A 19,620-nucleotide genomic window follows, 5' to 3' on the forward strand; every position below is an offset into this window, starting at 1 on the left:
GAGACACCGGTGGTACGTGGACTATTGTCGCATTTATACAACTGATTACTGTGATTAACAAATTTATTTACATTTTCATTCGCAAGGGGTAATTGTTTCATGTTGTAAATTTTTTAAAAACATTTCAAGCATAAAACCGGTTGATACGTACACAAGGGTGATATTACTCCAAAAATTCAACTAAATATTGAAATATACACAGAACCCTACCTCAGAGCTAAAATATGTAAATTATTATAGCACTGTGTTTATGTTGTAGTGCACGGATGACTAACAATAGTCTGATAAAAACAACAATGTGTGTTCTTATTTCGATTGTTTTATATTCACAAAAGCTGACGCGAATCAACTCCCGTCACGAACGTGTTAATAGAATGGGTGCAGAGATGGGAGGTGAATGAAAATCCAAAAAGAAAAGATATGTTTCGATCTAACCTTTCCTTCACTCTTTATGGTGATTTGAACACGCGACTGTCTGGATCAGCTACTCAAGTAGAGCCTCTATACTCATCGACCGACCTCCAAAGACCCAGACGTAATGCAGACTTACCCAGGCTACCAAAGATTCGTAACAAGTGAAGGAAAGCTCTGGTACTCCGTTCTGAAACGATTCCACTTCCAAGTCCTCGAAATACTCGACCGATGAAGCCTAACTATCATCTACAAAACTTCAGGATCCCCTAGTGCGTCTCCAATGCGACTTAGACTCCCAAAAGACCCATTGCAAGATTCTCCCACTCTCACTCTCACGTTTGAGCTACCAAGTTCGTAAACCCTTCGGCACCTATGAGCGATGGGCACCCAGGTCCTTTGTGTCCAATGAACGGGAAAGGGCAGTCGTAGTGTACCTGGAGCCCTTGAGCAAGCTACACCGGTTAAAAAGACGATCCTATCGGAAGTGAAGGATGATCCTGGTTCACGATCGCGGATCACAATGATCTTACGCCCACGAGGATCTATTCGTGGCCGGCGAGATCCGCGGATCTTGCGGCGTTGCGATGAATTTATCCGAGCTGAGATCCTCGCCAGGATATAGCCGCGGTACACACGTCGGTGCACTGGTAGACTCGTAATGTGCGGTCGTCGGTTCCGGTACAGCCGCCTATCTGAATAGTTGGTCGCGCGATCGCTGTTCGACGCTGGGAAACGATAAGGGTCCCGTGACATCGACGGTCTGCCAATAACGCCTCGATATCGGCGTTACGATTACTCCGCGGCGCAGTTAATTTACTCGTTACGCGAGCCCTTCAGCGGCCCTCGAACGATCGTCGGTGGGACGAGACGTTCATCGAGAACGGTAGAGATCTCTGGCAGATGGATCTCTAATGAATGGGAAAACGGAAATTGGTAAATTGAGCGCGTGGAGAGAATGGGTGTTTGGTGCGAGGCAATTATTTAAAGGATGACTGATCGAGCATTTCGCGAGGAGACGTTTCAATCGTCGTGTTCGAGTTGTTTTTTTATCTGTATGCAGATATAGAGAATGGAAGCTGTTAGGAATGTTAAGAAGAAACTGAAGCAGGTGCACGTGGCTGAAGAAATTTCAGTTAGAAGTGATTCTATGAGATGTGGAAGGGTTTAATTTTGTGTTCATGTAGGCTCTCTAGGTTCATTACTTTTTGGTACCCTCGCGTTATTGTATAAGTATTATAGGATGTACGACACATCACTTTCTCTACAGTGACTTTCTCACATTTCTTTATCACGCCATCATTGCATCACAAAACAATGTAGAGGTGCATAAACGTCGAAACGTCTCCGTACCAAAACACCTGATAAGACAACTTTTAATGATTAAATTTGTATCTGTTCCCGATGGAACATTCCATTCGACCTTTAATCTCCATTCGATCTCCAATTCTAATATTTGTTTTTTTTTTCTACAGATAAGAATCGAGGACGATCGACATTGGGTCGAGCACAAGGTTCATTAGCGGGACAGCGTGTTTCCATGAAACGTTTCGATCGTTAGCGTATTCGTCGCTGATAAAATTCGAAACGAACTGCGAGCCTTTTAAGCGAGTATTGATTCTTTCGAGTGCATGTGTTTCCGCGGACAAGGCCGAGCGAGTCGTTTCCCGATGCTATCTGCCTATCGCGGCATGGGACGCTTTTCAGGGAAGCCACGTACACGGATTATCGCGCAGCGGTTTCTTATCTGCACGTGGATCATGAAAATGTCGCCTCCGCGACCTGTTTTCCCTCGGAATCGATGCTTCGATCGGGCTGCGACACGAAACTCGGTCGGACGCATTGTTCTCTGATAGAATGACTGGTAAAATAAAACTGACTCGCGCTGGAGAGCCTATCGAGCGCCTATCGATCGGTGATAAAGGTTGATTGGTGGTGTAATAAATTTAAATTACAAGGAGGACCCAAAAAGGCAGAGTTTACGTGGGATAGAGATTCTAAAATCTGGATTTTGTTTTTTCTTCGGGAACATATGTACGAGTGATCTTGATTTAAAAAATAGTAAAATTCATACTAATTGAATCTTCGTATTCTACCTACGTCGGTGTTTACTTATTATTAAACTGTGGATGATTATACAAATTCATATTCTCATAGAACCAGAAAAGGAGTTGAAACTTAAATAAAAATACGTCTCTTCTGAATGATACACCACGTGTATTATTATCGATAGTTTATCAAAAATATATAAAATTCATGAAATGCATAAACATCCACGGCTTACTTTTTAGCTAATTTTCCCATTTATCTGCGTTCATACGAGACCAAGATTAAAACCGTAACGTTCTTTCGTCACAGTGAGCTAAAGGTTGCAATTCCAACGTCACCGTGGTGTTCCTGTTACTTCCAAGAATCATTAACCGAATGATTAACCGCGTCCCAGACGGTGACATCACGAGGACTGGCTTTCAACGCACAAAGAACACGCGCAATTGTCGACGATAGGACGTCGCAAAAAAATGTTTCAATTTGTCCACGTCGCGACAGGGTACACCGTATGGATCGACTCTCGAGCGGCGCTTGGCGGCAGTGTTCGATGACTTTTGATATTTAATCCACGAAGACAGGCACCGCTTTCCCTTGCAAGAAATCGAAGAGCACAACGGAGCCACGTTGCGTAATCTCGCGTAACGCCGGGCACGAGCAACGCTCGATCGAGCTGAAGCCGTTGCGCACCTAGTTATAGATCGCTTGCACGGACGGTCGCTGGAAAATCGGAAAGAAAACAGCCGATTTCAACGTTCGATTCGCCGCGTGGCACGCGATCAGAGCGTCTGCACGGTTTTCTCCACCGAAAACGAAAGTCATCGCGCGCTGCTCGCGAAGAAGCGCCTCGTGGCCTCGATGGAGGACCCGAGGCTTGCTTCGAATCGAATCGGGTGTTAAGTATAAAGTTTTACTTGGATTTGAACTTAACCCTTTGCACTCGAGGCCTTTTTATCTGGTATCTGTCGAGATGCTTTCTTAGCATTCTATTGTCACGAATGCTAAGCTTAGATTGACTTCAAAGATGAGATCTCTAATTTGAGATTGGAAAATCAGATCACCTTTGCTTCAATCATTTTATTGACACTTTGAGTTTCAAAGAAATTAAACCTAAAGGAAACCTAGTGGTGACTGAGAGTCACCTCTCGAGTGCAAAGGGTTAATTTTCCACCTGTATGCAATTCACACGTTCCTAAAAGGGAATCTAAAATTCTCTAAATACCTCCTAGGGTCAAGAGTACTGTACAGTTTTAAGATAAACACCACCAGTATTAATTATTTACATATATAACAGTTAACCAAATGGTACCCCGGCTGATCACCAGTTAAAATTTCATCGATCCTAGAAGATTGAAATCTCCGATCCTAGAAAAAGGTGCTCGATGCTCCTCCGTCTCTACAATTCGTCGGAAGAGGTCGATCTATTCGACATTCCCCGTGGCCGCGGTAGGAGAAACGCGCGAAGGAGGTTGTTCGCATCGCTGAAAGGAAGCTGCGTGGTCTCGTGACCTTGAAGTACGTATTCGCGTCACCCTTGAACGCGAACCACGGGGCCAGCAGAAGTACAGTCGTATGCTTAACCGATACATGCACTTATCTTCTATGGTACTCGAACGCTGAAAGGCAGGAGCTGCTATAAGTACATGCAAACCGAGCTCGAAATAACTCTAGCTCTCCGTGGTCTACGGTCGCGTCGCAAGGTCGGAATCATCGATTCGAGAAGATCCCCCGGCTAATTAAAGCGTCCCCGTCCTCGTTCGTTGCGAATCGATCGCCTCGCGTCCCTTTTCGAGAAAGAAATTCCGTCGCGCGATCCGTTATCTCCTCGGGACCGTTTCCGATTAAGGGGTTACACCACCTCGGGGACGGAAAATAATCGTGATACTTGGCGAATTAATTGCGCTGGAACTGCACGCTCGATACCACTGCGCTTGCACTGCGCGAATGTTCATTGTTCGCAGAGTGAAGGAATATTTTTGGCTTTCTCGAAGGAAGACTTTTTAATTCGAGATGGCGGCCTTACGAGGAAAGGTGTTTCGAGGCACGTGGCGCAATGGGGATGGAATTTTGCTCTTCGTTGGTTCGAACTATCGTTGCACGAAGAAAAGGAATTTTTCAAATTGTTCGAATGGTGCAACCCTTTAAGTCGGAATGAATATCTACAAACTCCCATTCCCAACTGGTGTCGGTAGTTTTACTCCTTCTGGAAACGTGTAAATTCAATTAAAGCTACTACACTTACTAGCAGAGAAGGAGCAGATGTACTTTGACGAAACGGTAAATAGTAGCACTAGAAAATACACCTGCTGTTCGCTTTGCTGGAACCAGTGGCGCTAGTACAGGTGGGGCACTAGAACTATACGTAGGCGCCAGTCTAAGTAGCACAGGTGCCAAAACGACTACGAATTCAAACCGAATCTACGCGTTTCCAGATCGAGTCACACCTGGCGCCAGTTGTAAAACGCTCAAAACCCCGCTTCGTTCGATAAACTATCGTGCCCGATTCGCCATGCTCGTTTTCTTGATCTTTGGCGCAACTGAAATTTCAACGAAAGCAGAAACGTACGAGAAAATCGGTACAAAGAGATCGGAGGTAGGGTCGGTTGCATAGGGTGAGGGGGTTTGGGGCTGGATGCATGCTATTAGTAATAGTGAAGACGTACCCTGTACCAAGTGGCCACCTGCGAGGCGCTCGAAAGGGGTGGAGAAGCGGTGGTATATCCGCGACGCAACGCACACACCGGAGGTGGAGGGTGAAGGTCGGGCCCGAGGGCGCGATTTTTGTATGGTTTTTTTTTCGATTTTGAGTCGATTTCGCGCGTGCGCAGTACGGGGGTGCGTTCGAAGAGGCGGGCCCCAACAAGACGATAGCACAGGTGAAGTGGTGGTTGGTGGTAGTTCGGTGATGGTGGTGGCGGGTGTAGTGTATTCGCACGCCCCGTGCAAGTGAGGCAAAAGCAAAAACAACAACAACAACAACAACACCACAGGTCAGAAAAATATACACGATTAATATAAATTCGTTGGGACACTCGCGTGTCTTTCAGTGCGTATAAGTACTAATAATATATCTAACTTAACGATGCATACATACGTATAGCTACTCGATTCTATGCGTGTGTATGCATGTCTATTATACTTTTACATGGATCACGAACGTGTGCGGATGGATAGTGTTTGTGCGTGTGTGACTGTTCCGCGAGAATCGCCCGGAACTCGTTCGATGACCTCGGAAAGCGTGGATCCGTCGAGAGGGACTTGGATTTTCCATCCTTTTGAAAGCTTTCGCGCTTCGATAGACGGTGTGTCCTGTTTACATCGTTCCCCTCGAATATCTGTGAATTTATCGACGACGAGACCAAACGTTTCAGAGGAACGCTGAATGGTTTCGAGAAGGACATCGTTTGATGCAATTTATTCTGTAGGTGGATACGCGCAAGTTCAATTTCATAACGTTCGATGCAATTACGTGCTCCTCAAAAGCATTCAGGTTACGGTGGAAACACTTAACGGTGCGGTCAACGGATTCGTAAATATTCCAGGGGAACCATTTACGCAGGCATCCTCTCATTGCCGAAGAGCTTTGAAAATTTGTAGGCAGAGATGAGCAAAATTATTTTCGAATCACATATGACGAGTAAACCCGACGAGTAGCAATTTGCTCTGACACTGGTCGATCAAAGTATTTTTACCGAAGGTCGTATAACCTTCGCGTTCATTGACGATAAATTACGTTAATATGTTATCGTCAATGAATATCGAGGGGCTGGGTTATCAAGACCTTGGACGAACTAGTATCAACTGAATTCGATTGACGTATTCTGTCGTTCGATTCGAATTCTTGCTGTTACTCTACATCCAACGAGCGAGAAGGTGTTTCACATTCGATTCGTCATCAAAAATTCGTATGCAGATAAAATTCGAACTCATCTCCGCGCACCTGGCGTACCGAGAGTAGCAACAAATGCTCGATTCGCGTTTGGCCTGCGGACTCCACGCTCCAATACGACGACTGAGCGCGTGCAGCGGTCGATTAATAGGGTAGCCAATTATCAATAAAGGCGAAAGTCCGCGCGGAATGCAGGTGAACGTATCCAGCGGTAAGTCGGTTACGGCTGCGAATATCCGAGGCCGAGGCACATTCGACCAAGTCTTTATCGTTCGTCATCGAACTCGTTCCGAGAACAGGATCTGCTGCGGGGGCTGTTCCGAAGCGGAAGACCGTCGAGGAAGGTGGCGAGGAAAAACGGGAGACGCTGGCAAAGAACCGAAGGCTGTCAGGAGAGAATCGATTCTCGTTTCGTCGAGAATCCCTGACTTTCATATTTCTAATGTATTTTTAGGCTACCCCTGGACAACCTCCACGTTTGTAATCTGTATGATCCATTATAATTAATAGATTCGTTATTGTGTATTTGAATTTAGAAATTTGTATGGAGCATATTCGTTATAAATGTCTTTCTTTCGTTTGAACATCTTCGTTTCATTTGCAGTATGATAATTTCGTTTATCGAGAGTGTCAGTTTCCGGAGTGTTCCACTATTTGTTTCAAACAGAAAGTTGGATCATGACACCATTGTAAATGTGTGCAATAAAATAAAGTGACTTGGAATGAAATTTGAATGAACTTTTCTTCAAATGTCCAGGGTCTGCACGGTACTACCAAACACTTTAAAATTCAGAATTTCTTTTCCAAAGAAGCTTTCACTTCTGTGTTCCCTAATACCAAGGAGAACTGACCGTATAATAAAATTCATTTGGCAATTATTCCAGCAGACCTTCGGATTCCTTTGCCAGGCTTCCCTCGCGATAGAACAAATGTGGACCAAAACTGACACGAAGCAGAAGCCACGCATGTGCCTTCTAGTTTCTATTTCGTCTAAGGTATACTCGTGTTCAGGTGTCGTTGTCAGTGAGTGCGACTAATACGTGCCTCCTGCGAGGTCTCGAAACCCTTCGGAGCCCGGGAGGACGCGTGGTCGATCGCGAAGCGGAGCGCAGGACCTTCGGATTCGCGTGTTCTTTCCTCGTATAAATTTTCGTGGCGAGCCAACGCGTGTCTCGTTACTCCTACCGAGTAAATCTCCTGATAAATAAAGCAAGACGTTCACGAACGGCCGCGCACGGTAGCGTTTCTTCTCGGTGCAGATCTCTTAATCCTGCGCGCTTCGTGACTTTCCGCGGGCTCCGGGTACGACTGGCCAAGATGGAAAAAAGAGAAAGAAGAGCCGGGAAGCCCGATCCGGCCTTGCCTCGGGAACCCTTTGCTGCGAGCCGAGTCGGGAGGGAGTTCTCTGCAATTTCGCGAAATCAGCATACAAAGTGGCAGGCTGCCGCGCGACGATATCTGTGTACTTTTGAGAAAGCACGATCGAGTCCTTGGAGGTGCTCGTGACCGATTGCGCGTCGCCGATGCGGAGGACTCCGATCCCAGATACGGCCGAGCATTTTCTTCTTTTAAGAATACTGGATGGATCGGAACCAACGTGAAGCGTTGGTCGTATTTTTATTCGAGATTTTTAATTTGGGAGATTTATAGTCAGTCCCATAAATATTCATCCCTCCATGTTTGTTGAAGAAATTTGTCTAAATTAAGTGATAGGTTCGATGTTACTCTTGAGCGATGTACATACAGTCAGTCCCATAAGTATTCGTACCCTCTATATTTATTGAAGAAATTTGTCTAATGTAAATGAATGCTTCATGATTCCAAATAAATTTATAATTTTATATATATACATACATACATACATGTACATGTCTAAATTAAATGATAGGTTTGATGTTTGAAAATATTCATTATAAATAAACATGTACTTGTGTGACGTTTATTAATGTTCATATTTATAACGAAGCATTTATTTAGAAACATCTAACCTATAATTTAATTGAGACTTTCTTTAATAGACATAGAGGGTACGAATACTTATGGGACTGACAGTATATTCGTGAAATAAGGGCGCATCAGACTTGGTAATTGGATAACTGTAGCTTTTGAATTTTTTATCCATATGCTTAGGGCCTCTTCAAATATTTACCAACACATACATTCTCTAGGAATAAAAGTATTTCTTTAGGCAATTCAAGAAAAGTTGAATCAGAGGAATTCGTCAACCTCGTTCAAAGTTAAAAAGAAAAAGGCTGTATCTGCAACACTTCTGGATTTAAAAATGAGCATCCAATCGTACCAATAAACCTCCCACGCCTATTCCACGATTGTCCTTCGATTGTAACGAAAGAATCTTCTCTCGAGGCTCGAGCGTGGGTCTGCCCGACTCTTCCAGGCCTGCAGGGGCGTTCTAGTGGAATGGTAACGGATTCCCGCGAGATGTGTAGTCGGAAGTGAGCGGACGCTAGGTAGAACGAGCTTACCTTGGGCAAGGATGCGAGGCATTGCTGCTTCACGTCCCAGACAAGCTGATCCTTCGGGAACTGAAGACACTTGCTGACGTAAAGCTCCGGGACGTGCACCCTGGCGAGAAGGACTCCCTCCTCGACCGGTCCTGCCTCCGCAGTTGCAGCCGCGACTGCAGCCGCATCTTGATTCTGTTGACCTTGAGCTTGGCCTTGAGTCTGGCCGCCCTGCGGACTCCCGACCTGGCTCGGTGTCTGTCCCGTACCAGCAGGCGACGAATTTTGTTGCTGCTGCTGCTGCTGCTGTTGTTGTTGTTGTTGTTGTTGTTGTTGTTGTTGTTGTTGCTGCTGCTGCTGTTGCTGTTGCTGCTGTTGCTGCTTCGGTCCCGCCTCCATTGCGAGGACCTCGCGCTGCTCGAGGATTCCACCTTCACTGGCTCACATCTGAAAAGGAAACGAGATGGGTATTATAAACACTTGCAATGTTTGTGCAAAATTATTTCAACTGTGTTCTAGTTGTAGGTCCTCTATATTTGCCAATATTATTTTCAGTAAAATTATTTTTCAGTCCACAAACTAAAAGGACCAAATGCTTGAAATACCACGTATTTGAATTTCACGATCACGTGGTTAACCAAAGCGATCGCCAAATAAAATTAAGGTGTCTTCCTTAATTCATAAAATTTGAAGTGCTTCGTCGAGATCCTGATTAAATAAAACATTTAAGAGATTCGCGCATCTTCCTTATTACTTCCCCGTTTCCACGAAACACGAGTTAATCGCCTCGAGTGTGCCGTTACCGTAATACTGCTCCGCCGAATCGAAAAGATATCTGGGAGGAAGATCTCGAGGACCTGCGAGCGGTGACATCGTGGACGAGAGAAGAGGGGGTTGATGACGATGAAGAAATTAAAACAGCCGGGATGATTCGCTGTTTATAACTCCGGTAAGTAACGGTATAAGAAAGACGAGATTACCGCAATGGAAATAAAGAAACGGCGCCGAGACGCCGCGCCATGACGATTTTTAAGGATCGTAAAAGTCTTTTATGCTTCGTGCCGTGCACGACGCGTCTCGCTGTATTTCTTTCGCACGAACTGCCGTCCAGATGTACCGTGTGCAATTTATAAAGGGTGCAGCGAAATTATTATCATAGTATATCACTTATTAGCGGCTTTAAAAACTGATCGACTCCTTGAAAATATTCAAGACTGACAAACCTCTAAAAACATCGACACTTTGGTAGTTGATACTGGAGACATCGTTTCTATCGTACCACCTTGTAATTTATAATGCAAAAATAAGAGGAGCTTAAGTTACCACTTTTCTGCTTTCAAAATTCTCAAAAAGAATGCAGCACCTCGAACGTTTCATACCAACCCTTATGAAAATGTCCCAGCAAAAGAATTTTTATCTCCAAAATTATTAAACATACCAATTCCAATATTTTTTATTTCGATTCTAAGATGATTGTACTTTCAAACAAAGTTTTACCTTCATTCCTCAGACGTGGAGAATCGGAAGAATTTATTCCCGACAGTTCGGGTGAGTATTCGAGGCGAGGAACTCCCGAGCAAACACGTCGTTTCGTTTCGCGCCAAGGGATTACGTGGCACGTTCGTCGCGTGATCGAAGAAGCGTTGGGTCCGCCGTGGTGTCCAGGATACACGCATCGAATCGATTATGCAGACGTACGTAGGCATGTTCGCGTTCCCCGCGCGTACCTGCGAGCTTCTCTCGCTGACGCGATAACGCGCCTCATCGTTTTACAATCCGACCTCCAACCTCCGGGGGTTAACTATCGGTCAGCGATAACTTACGGCCCTAACGAGCGCCTCGCGGCTCGGCACAGTCGCTTTCACTCGAAACGTTCAAGCAGATGCGAACGCCGTGACTCTCGCGTCGACGAAACTCCTCAAAATCGACTAGAAGGATTTTTTAGGATGGTGAGGTGAATTTTTTGAGTGGGTCACTATGAGTCACAACGCGTCAGAATGAAATACATTGTGACATAATGCGTCAGAATGGATCATATTATGTCATAACGCGTCAGAATGGATCATATTGTGTCACAACTTGTCAGAGTGGAGCACACTGTGCCACAACGCGTCACAAGGAAACACATTGTGTCACAACACGTCAGTTTTGATCACATCGTATCATAAAGCGTTATATCTCGCCATATTGCGTGACAATACGTCGCAACATCTGACAAAGCATCGCAATCCATCGCATCGCGTCACAACGCATCATACCGCGTCATACATCGCCATAGTACGTCACATCTCGTCATACCATCCTATCTGCCAGCGTCCTAACATAATCTACATTCGTCTCCTCGCGAGATTGTTCGGTGGTGCGAGGCAGATGTTTCAAACGATGAGAAGAAGCGTCGTTTCTTCTCCGAGGCGAGATCGTCGTCGTCTTAATGAGAGTGCAGTGAGAACGCGACTTGGATACTTCGCGGAGTTTCGTGGCTCACCGCGCATTGTCTAGACAGCGAGTTTCGCTTTTGCGGCGAATGCCAGGGCTGAAGGGAGCCGGAAGTTGCCACGAGGAAACGGTATCGTTGCGAACCGTGAACTAGCTATTAGCCGTCCAATGCGTCGCGAGCACACGCCGCGAAACAGACTTTACTAATTACCCCTCTGTCAAACTTCAACGTACGGACACGGACTGTCTACGATAGCTCCTCCAGCACTGACAGCTGCTGCCGAGGAATGGGAAGCGCCGAACTTGCGATGGAGAACTTCTTCAGTTTGGAAAGACTTGTATTGTGATACATTCGGCACATTCTATTTTTTGAGTATAGCGTAGCTTTAGAGTAGACATTTTTTCTCTGAATTGTACACGAGGAATTTTAGACAGCGAACCCCTACCTTTTCCTACGCAATTAGGTACAACTCGTTTTTCAAAGACGGAACATACACTATATATATCGTGTATATCTTGATCCTTCGAAATGTCTACGTGTAGCTCATACTGTACATTGTCCGCGTTCCCTTTACTCACGGTGCCACATTATTCTCAACCCAGGAGCCGATTTTTCCGGTCACCTGTACAATGCATCGCGCGCATGCGATTCGACTTGCGCCGTATTCAGCTTAGGCGAAAAGCTCCAGAACGAATTGACCGCGTGAATCGTGGACTTACCGTGTCCTGCTTACACGCTTCGGAGTGTTCGAAGGCAGCGCAGCCCGAGATGTCAGGTGGCACGGGGAGAAGTTTGATGGCAAACCGCAGACGCCATTAAATGTAACCGTCTTGCCGGCAGGCTCGGCTGCGTTAAAACTTTAAATAACCCACTGACCGCACCGTGTATAGATACACGTCTTACGCTTCGAGGACAATAGACCCAAAGGAGCTCCGGACCAAGTGGAAACGCCCGCAAGGTCGCCACCATCGCGCCCAGCCCAGAAAAACACTCATCCTTAGGCGTTAATATTCAGCCGACGAAAAGGATTTTCCTTTCTCCGGCACGACTTCCCTTGCCCCCCACCATTCCCGTTGCTGGAAGAAAGAACGCTGCCATCGAGCCTACGGAATATGAAAAAGAATGGAGACTCGATGGAGGAGGCGCGTCTCGTTTCTTGGAAGTCACGCGATCCGCTCGCGTTAATAATTTCGTTGCCACCGTTCGCGCTCCCCGCGACCACGATTATCCTACTCGACATCATCGACGACCAACTCGCAAGAAAATGAAAACAACGTTAATGCACGGTGGACACGAGACACCGCGCGATATCGACTTGACGCCTCGACGAGCATGCTCCGAAGGATGGCATTAAGTCGTTTGGGACCTTTTGGTCCAGCAATGATAGAATGTTGCCACTTTAACCGGAGCACCGGGTGGGAACACCTTCGAGGAGGACTCGAAGCTGTAGACCTTAACGCTTGTGTCATCTGACTCGTGGACTTTTACTTTGAAAGTGCTTTTAAAGTTACTAATAACATATATAAGAATATTCTATAAAAATTTCAAGTCGATGGGGTCAGTACTTTCCAAGAATGGTGGCCAGCTGAGAACACCTAGTACGAAAACCTAGTAGCCATTTTATATAAATACACTCCAAAGTGTACACACTTGCGTGTCCCCAAAATATTGCCATGCTTCTATCACTCTATAAAATTTAAATGCTTTATATATGCCAAAAGGGTAGTGTGCATTTCCTGCAGAAAATTCATGGGGATCCTCTTGTTTAGGGTCACTGTAATTTCTTCGAGAACGAACGACTAATTTAACGAGTATTTTGGCGTTTACAGTGAGCCAATTGCACCGATATCGATACACTACCGCTTTTTCCAGCCGACTAATCGATTATCAGAACCCACGAACGCGATATCTGCGCGCGAGACGAAGAGAAACAAAAGGAACGGCCACAAGAAAGATAATAAGAGGGAACGGAGGGAGACGATGATGAACTGGAGGAACATCGTACGGATGGACGGACAGCAAACGCATCAATGACAAGCCGTAAATCATAGTTTTACGACCCGTCTTTATGTGGCCCTTATTCGTGGCACTCAACGGTGGAGTGCCTTCGAGATTTTTCTGTCTGGCCACCCTGTGTGTAGCGCACTCAGGGCCGTACGACTGCACAGGTAAAAACGGGCGTGTTTTCACAGGCCTCGCGAAAGAGAACTCGTCGCCTCTAAGGAGGACTCCGTGGTTGACAATTTCACTTTTGTATCGGAGGTTGTCGACATTCGAGTGGATCGAAAAACTGTGGCACCTAACTGAAGGGTGATTTCTGGTGACTCAATTAAAATTTTATATATACTCTAATAAACCATATGTTTCAAAAAATTGATTTCATTCAATACCCCGTACCTCATGTAGATAAAATTCCAAAGGCCTTGGATCAACACGTCTTTTTAAAGAATCTCTCGTATACTCTTCTACAATTCCAGAGATTGAAATCCTAAACGACGAGCCCAGACAAAAATAATCCCAGTCTCAATTCAGACCTAAAAAGTCTCAAGGATCGTCAAACATTTTTTTAAACGAGCGTAGACGATTGGAGAATCGTCTTCTTTCGCGAAGAGGCGAGGTTCGCTCGAGTATTCTCAGCTCCGTCCGCCCCTGGATGCACGTAAGTGCATATAGCAGGTACCCGCTGCGTGGGCGTCGCTTTACGGGTTTGCTTTTAAGTGGCCGTACCTTAATTCGAGAGTCACCTAACAGTGTCGTGCTTAACGGTGATTCGAGCGTAATTAAAAAAATCCAAGGCTGTCCGTGGAACTATGCCCGACGACGAAGGGGAGGAACGTCGAAGGACGACGAGGGTTAAGGTACGACCATGACATTCTCGATTCTACAGCCGTGGATGCTCGTTGCAACTATGCTGCCCACCTCTATGCTAACCCCCTAACGTTGGAAGTACAAAGGAGAACTCTCGCACGACCCAACGGAAACGCGTGAAGACTGAAGGTTCTCTATGTTCTCAAAGTTTGCAACTGAGATTTGGAGGGAGATAAATGAAGTCTGAGGTCAGGGGAAAACGAGTACGAGAAATATAGAAATCAAGCAGAGGTCTAACTATTGGAAATTGATGTTTGATTCCGAAAAAAAAAGACTAAGGAAGGACCGCTATTCTGTTTTACAGAGCCGCTCAGCTGTCTTGATTTTTCGGAACAGCTGATTCGTCGCTATTTGGCTAGCGACAGGTTCTCGTGTGTGAAACAGAACAACCGCTAATCCAGCTTGAGTGATTTTAAGAGTGGTACTAACAAACAGCTACCTGGAAAGCGTACAGAGGATCAGTACATTGAAGGTTGATGGATTTCACAGTTAATCTATCGATATAGTACGATTTTTTTGAAAAGATCTGTTCCTTTTATAAGAAACTTTCTCCTTTGAAACGATTTCCAAACGATATGAAACAAGCTATTCGTAGGAGGAATTCGTACCACGCTCCGCTATTTTCCCAGAATAGTTCAAGTCTCGCGATCGGTTCTTCGATAAGGGCTGAGAGGAAGCTTGAAATATTCAAGTCTCGTATTTCCGTCGGAGTCGAGGGAAGGGTAGCTAAATTTTTAAAATTCGATGCGGAACCAATTTCTTTCGAGAAACGAATTCGCGTTGGAAGACAAGCCAATCCTTCGGGGCTTCCCCGGCGGAGAACGCGGATTCCCGTGAAAATTGCTCGCGATGCTGAATCGCGCGCAACCGTTTGATCCCCTCGATCGTTCAATCAAGCGATTACCAGTTCGTTCCCGCGTTCATCGCGGCCGATCAGCCCCGGTTATCAAAACTGATTTCGCTGATGAAAACGAAACGCTTCGGAGCAAAGCGCTTCCGGCGAGAAGAAAGTCGTCGAGGGTTGGAGGGATGCAAGGTATGGAAGGTACATTCCCTGAAGAAAACCTCACCGAACTCTGTCTCTACCGTGAAATGCGAGTTAGAACCAGATTTCACGAAGAATTTTGTCCTGATACTGGTCATTCATATATTTGTTAGAATAACCATATCTTTAAGTGTTCGGTGAATTTACAATTGTCTATTTGAATATAAAGAAGCTATTCCATCGGTGACCACCAGGTTTATCTAATATTCTACCATACATCTTACATCTGCAACATGAAGAGGGTGTGTCATGTTAAAATTCATGTACTCAGTTTCTGACAATTTCAATTCCTCAGCATCCTACCAGGAAGTACTGGTGACATTCTGCGAGACCATCGGTATTCTCAACAGACTATAACAACCTTGCGTAACCAGTCTTTTTTATCTTTGTTAAAATCGACCCATAAGGTGCAACTAAATTTGTTGCCACTCGCTAATAACCTCTGACATTGATGCGACTTTAAACCTTAAATTAAAAAAAAAAATTTCAATTTCTACTTGCACTATGTGTAGGTAATTCAGGTATATGCCTTTTCTTTAACTAGCTTCCTGCAAAGCTAACTTTACATATATGAACTCCCTCAGCTCACAATCCTCGGATACAGCACTCCCGTAAAATTAAAAAGAAAAACTTCCTGAATCAGAAAAGAACAATCTGACGAACGCAATCTAAATCCCGGGTCGCAGGTATTTTCTCGTCGGAGTGTACATAAAGAGGAAGTTCCCCTCGCGATGAGCGGAGTCTGGTCACGAGGAGGCGCGTAACGCACGTGTAACGATCCTCCGTCGTCGTGCGAGCGCCGGGGGGTGGCGCGAGAGAAGAATGTCGAAGCAAACAGCGAGGCTCGTCGCGGCGTGGTCGTCGTCGACGTTAACGGAAGGGAGGAGAAAGAATAACACGTCGCCCACCCTCTTCTCTCGCTCCGGCTATAGCGTCTTCAGCGTCGTGCCCGATAACTCCCCTTTAAGGGTGCAGCCCTTCGTGGAATTCGCTGTTTCGCCTGCGGCGCGCAGATGCACGCGCCCCTTGAGAACTTTTTTCCTCCTTCACGATTCACGAGCGTCGTAGACGAAAACGTCGATGCCATCTTCCCGTGGAAACGAGTCTCCAAGATATTCGATAAGGGGAGGCCGAGGGTAAACAGGCCGCTTTGCGCGAGAAAAGCTGCTGAGAATAGACCGGAAGTTTTCGCGAATCGAACCTCTGAGAAAGGAACGCATTGCTCCTTCTGTTTCTTTAGTTTCTGTCGCCTAGGGCGCTCGTTGCCTTTTTTAGTTCGGTGTTTGATCTTTGCGGGTTGGGGAAACTAAGAGAAAGTAGTATCAGAGGCTTGAACGATTAGAGTGATATTACTATTACTTTAAATGAAGCGAACAAAGATAGTAGATAGCAACTAAAAAAAAAATAAGAAATGTTGAAGTCACCTTCAAGTATCTACGCAAACATCCCGAATCCTTTCTTCGACTTCCACTAAAATAAACACCGCACGGAAGCGTTTCTTATCACAGATCAATTCGGTCTATCAAAAGGTTGGAGCGAGGAAATCGAACGCAAACTTCCGTCGAGGGTCGCGAAGAATAGCAGCAAATAATCGAATCGCCCGATTGGATACTGCGCGGGAAGGTTAAAAGGGATGCAAGGACGAACGTCGAAGGTCGGGGAGAGGATCAAATGTCGCCCCATTCACCAAATGTATAAATAACTTTTCAGACTTTCGCGTATCTCTGTCGCCGTTGAATCCGTTCTACGGTTGGCGAGGCTGGTTGCGCGCAACGATATTCGTTCCCCTTTTGTAACGGGCGGGCTCGTGGAACGGATAACCGGACGGCGCGGGCGCTGCATTAAATAGAGAAATATATGGGGCTCGTTATTTGCTATCGAGACACGTTACGGAGCCATTAATCTGCGCTGAACGCGCACAGGCGAACAGAGGCACATCGCATAAAGGTATTCGTGCCAGATCATGTCCCACATTCCGCGAAAGAAACTCAGCGAACGCGACCAACCTTGAGCGTTCGATCACAATTCAGCCAGCGTACGCCTCCACATCGATAATACCGTCTTCGAGTCGATCGATCGTCAGGTGCGCCTCGTTCGACGTCGATCTTTGCTAGGGAAATCGTTTCACGCTTTCAGTTTTCCGGGAGACGCACGTGTTTCTCGATGACGAATCGCGGAAGGGCATTGAATCGATCCCGTGACTTGCGGTAATCGGTGAATGAGAAGGTGGTAGGCTCGAGTTTTGAGATTGCAAAAAACTGAGCGATTGTTACCTTTGGATTCAGAGTCAGAGATGAATGTTTAGGTGAACAAGATAATAGAGAAGCATGCAAACTATTACGAGTTATCTCAGATAATCAACACGAAATACTGACCAACCGATCGCTAAGGTTATTTGCGAAATGACTCCCTAAAGGTAACGAGAATCCTTCGCATCACGCTATAGGACTCAAAACTTTCGACTTCTATGCTCGAGACTGGCTCTATATGCCATATAGAGGCCATATCCCGATAGCAAAGGGTAAGGGCTACTTACTACAATTATCACGCCCACTGGTTGGGTGGCGCTGGACAAAGGATGACACCGTTCAGTGGTCCTGGGCCGTACAGCCCAAAGGCTGCAGGACTCACGCTAATCATCGAATCCCAAACGAAATGCCACGGTTACACAAACAAGACCACTGCCCTACGCTCCATCTCCCACGCAACAGCTCTTGAGCGTCGAGTTCGTATAACAAGCTCACCACCGAAAAGGGGGTCTTGGCTCTCGAAGCAGGAAAGCCATCCTTTCGCCCGCGAGAAATCGCAATGCACTTGCCTGGGAGGCTTCAAATCGAGACGTATGCTCCGACGAACAACAAAAAAGCTCTAACACGCGAGTGTCGGGGGGATGGTTGGGCCGCGGGTGCGCCCTCCGGTTCAAAACAAGCCGCGCAAATAAAAGGAAGCGGGTCGACGGGGAGGCGAGAGAAAGCAGTGGGCGAGACAGAGCGTGAAAAAGGAGAGCAGGAGAGACGGAGATGCAGGGTGGCGAAAGACGAGAGGCGGCACTCGATCGCGCAGCGTTGGAAAAGCACGTGCCGCAACGAATGCTGGTTGCCGACACTTACCCCACGTTCAACGACCCCTGGGCTGCGAGAGCGAGAGACGACGATCAACCCCCTTCGTCCACGGCGGGCTATCGCACCATCTCACCACCACTAGCGGCCATTGCCGAAAACAAGCCCGCAGAGCACACGGCGCACCCCCGTTTGCTCGCTGGGCTGCTCGTCTCCGTTTCGCGACGGAACCCGCGCGCGCGTTGCCGGTTTCTTTTTTTTCGGGTCCTGCCTGCGAGATGCACTAGCAAGATGGCGACCGTTCGGTCCTCACCTCTCCGGTGAACCCCGCGGGAGGGAGACGGAGATGGGGGTGATCGAAGGGCACCGAAAGAGACGGAGGACGTCCGTGGGGCTGGTACGCGACCAGACAAGCGGTTTCGCTGGCGAAAAGCGCATCGGCGACGCGACAGGGAGGACCAGCGGCTCCGAAGCGAGACCCAGCCAGCGTGGAGTGCATCGCGCGACTGTCAGGATGCGGGCGGGGACGGCGGGGGTGGGACACGGGCGCGTGTGTTCCGGCGAGTGGCCAGGTGGCGCCAGCGCAGCCACCCGGTCTTCGGGATGCTCCGGGGGTAGTTCGGAGAGCGGTTGGTGGTGGATGTTCGTCGCTTGGCAACCACGAGAGATCGACCGAGTGTGCTAACCCCACCCCCGACCACCCCCGTGGCCACCCACGCCCCAGGTTACCGCGTCTTCGCTTTCCCTGCGCTCTCTGTCTCTCGGAGGGTGGGGGCTTGTTACGCGATTTTCTCGTTTTTCCTCTCGCTCGCGCGAGTCGTTTCCCCTGTCACGGGGGATGGTATGGTTTTCAGGGAATTTATGAGAATTTTTGAGAACTTTTTAGACAACGAATCGTATGAGTGAATCATATCGAATCTATATCTATTACGCCGGTAGGGGATGTACTGTTTTTTAACCCTTTGCACTCGGATGTCTCTTCCGAGGGGACATCGTAAGTCCAGGCAAATTTGATTAGTGATTACACAGGATAAACTTATGGAAGCGTAAAGTTTGTAGAAGCGTATGATTCCTTGAAGGTTTCTAGCCAAATATCACGAAAGATCAAATAAAAATATGGTACATATGTTAAGATACAGTCAGTCACGAAAATATTCGGACATCGTTATAATTCTGACTATTATAGTTCGTACTTTAGAAATTTATGCAATAACAACAAAAAGAGGTTTCACGTATGTTACTATATAGTGTGTAGTTAACAAAAACATAAGAGATATTTATCTACGACAAGTGCTTACATAAATAATAAAAGAAAAAATGGAAAGTACGCTTGTTTTCATGTCACGAAAATATTCGGACACTTGCTGTACTTCTCAAGTTTCCAGGTTCCAGGAACAGACTGA

General features: G+C 46.5%; 1 protein-coding gene across 9 annotated transcripts in view; it reads right to left on the reverse strand.

The window, feature by feature from the left end:
- LOC128887747 (SH3 and multiple ankyrin repeat domains protein 2) overlaps window positions 1-19,620 on the reverse strand; it is a 201,430-nt gene that overhangs the window by 52,461 nt on the left and 129,349 nt on the right. For 6 of the 9 annotated variants that reach the window (XM_054143974.1, XM_054143975.1, XM_054143968.1 and 3 more), the window contains 2 exons: window positions 8,830-9,255; window positions 5,121-5,138 (listed from right to left, as the gene is read on the reverse strand). In XM_054143974.1, coding sequence (XP_053999949.1) covers window positions 5,121-5,138; window positions 8,830-9,207 — 396 coding nt within the window. In that variant the 5' untranslated portion in view covers window positions 9,208-9,255. Of the gene's footprint in view, window positions 1-5,120; window positions 5,139-8,829; window positions 9,256-18,268; window positions 18,741-19,620 lie in introns of those variants that run through there. The other 3 variants (XM_054143972.1, XM_054143978.1, XM_054143971.1) reach the window with 2 other exon arrangements.

The sequence above is a fragment of the Hylaeus anthracinus genome, unplaced genomic scaffold (genome assembly GCF_026225885.1).
Source record: "Hylaeus anthracinus isolate JK02 unplaced genomic scaffold, UHH_iyHylAnth1.0_haploid 11989, whole genome shotgun sequence".
Classification (NCBI taxonomy): domain Eukaryota; kingdom Metazoa; phylum Arthropoda; class Insecta; order Hymenoptera; family Colletidae; genus Hylaeus; species Hylaeus anthracinus.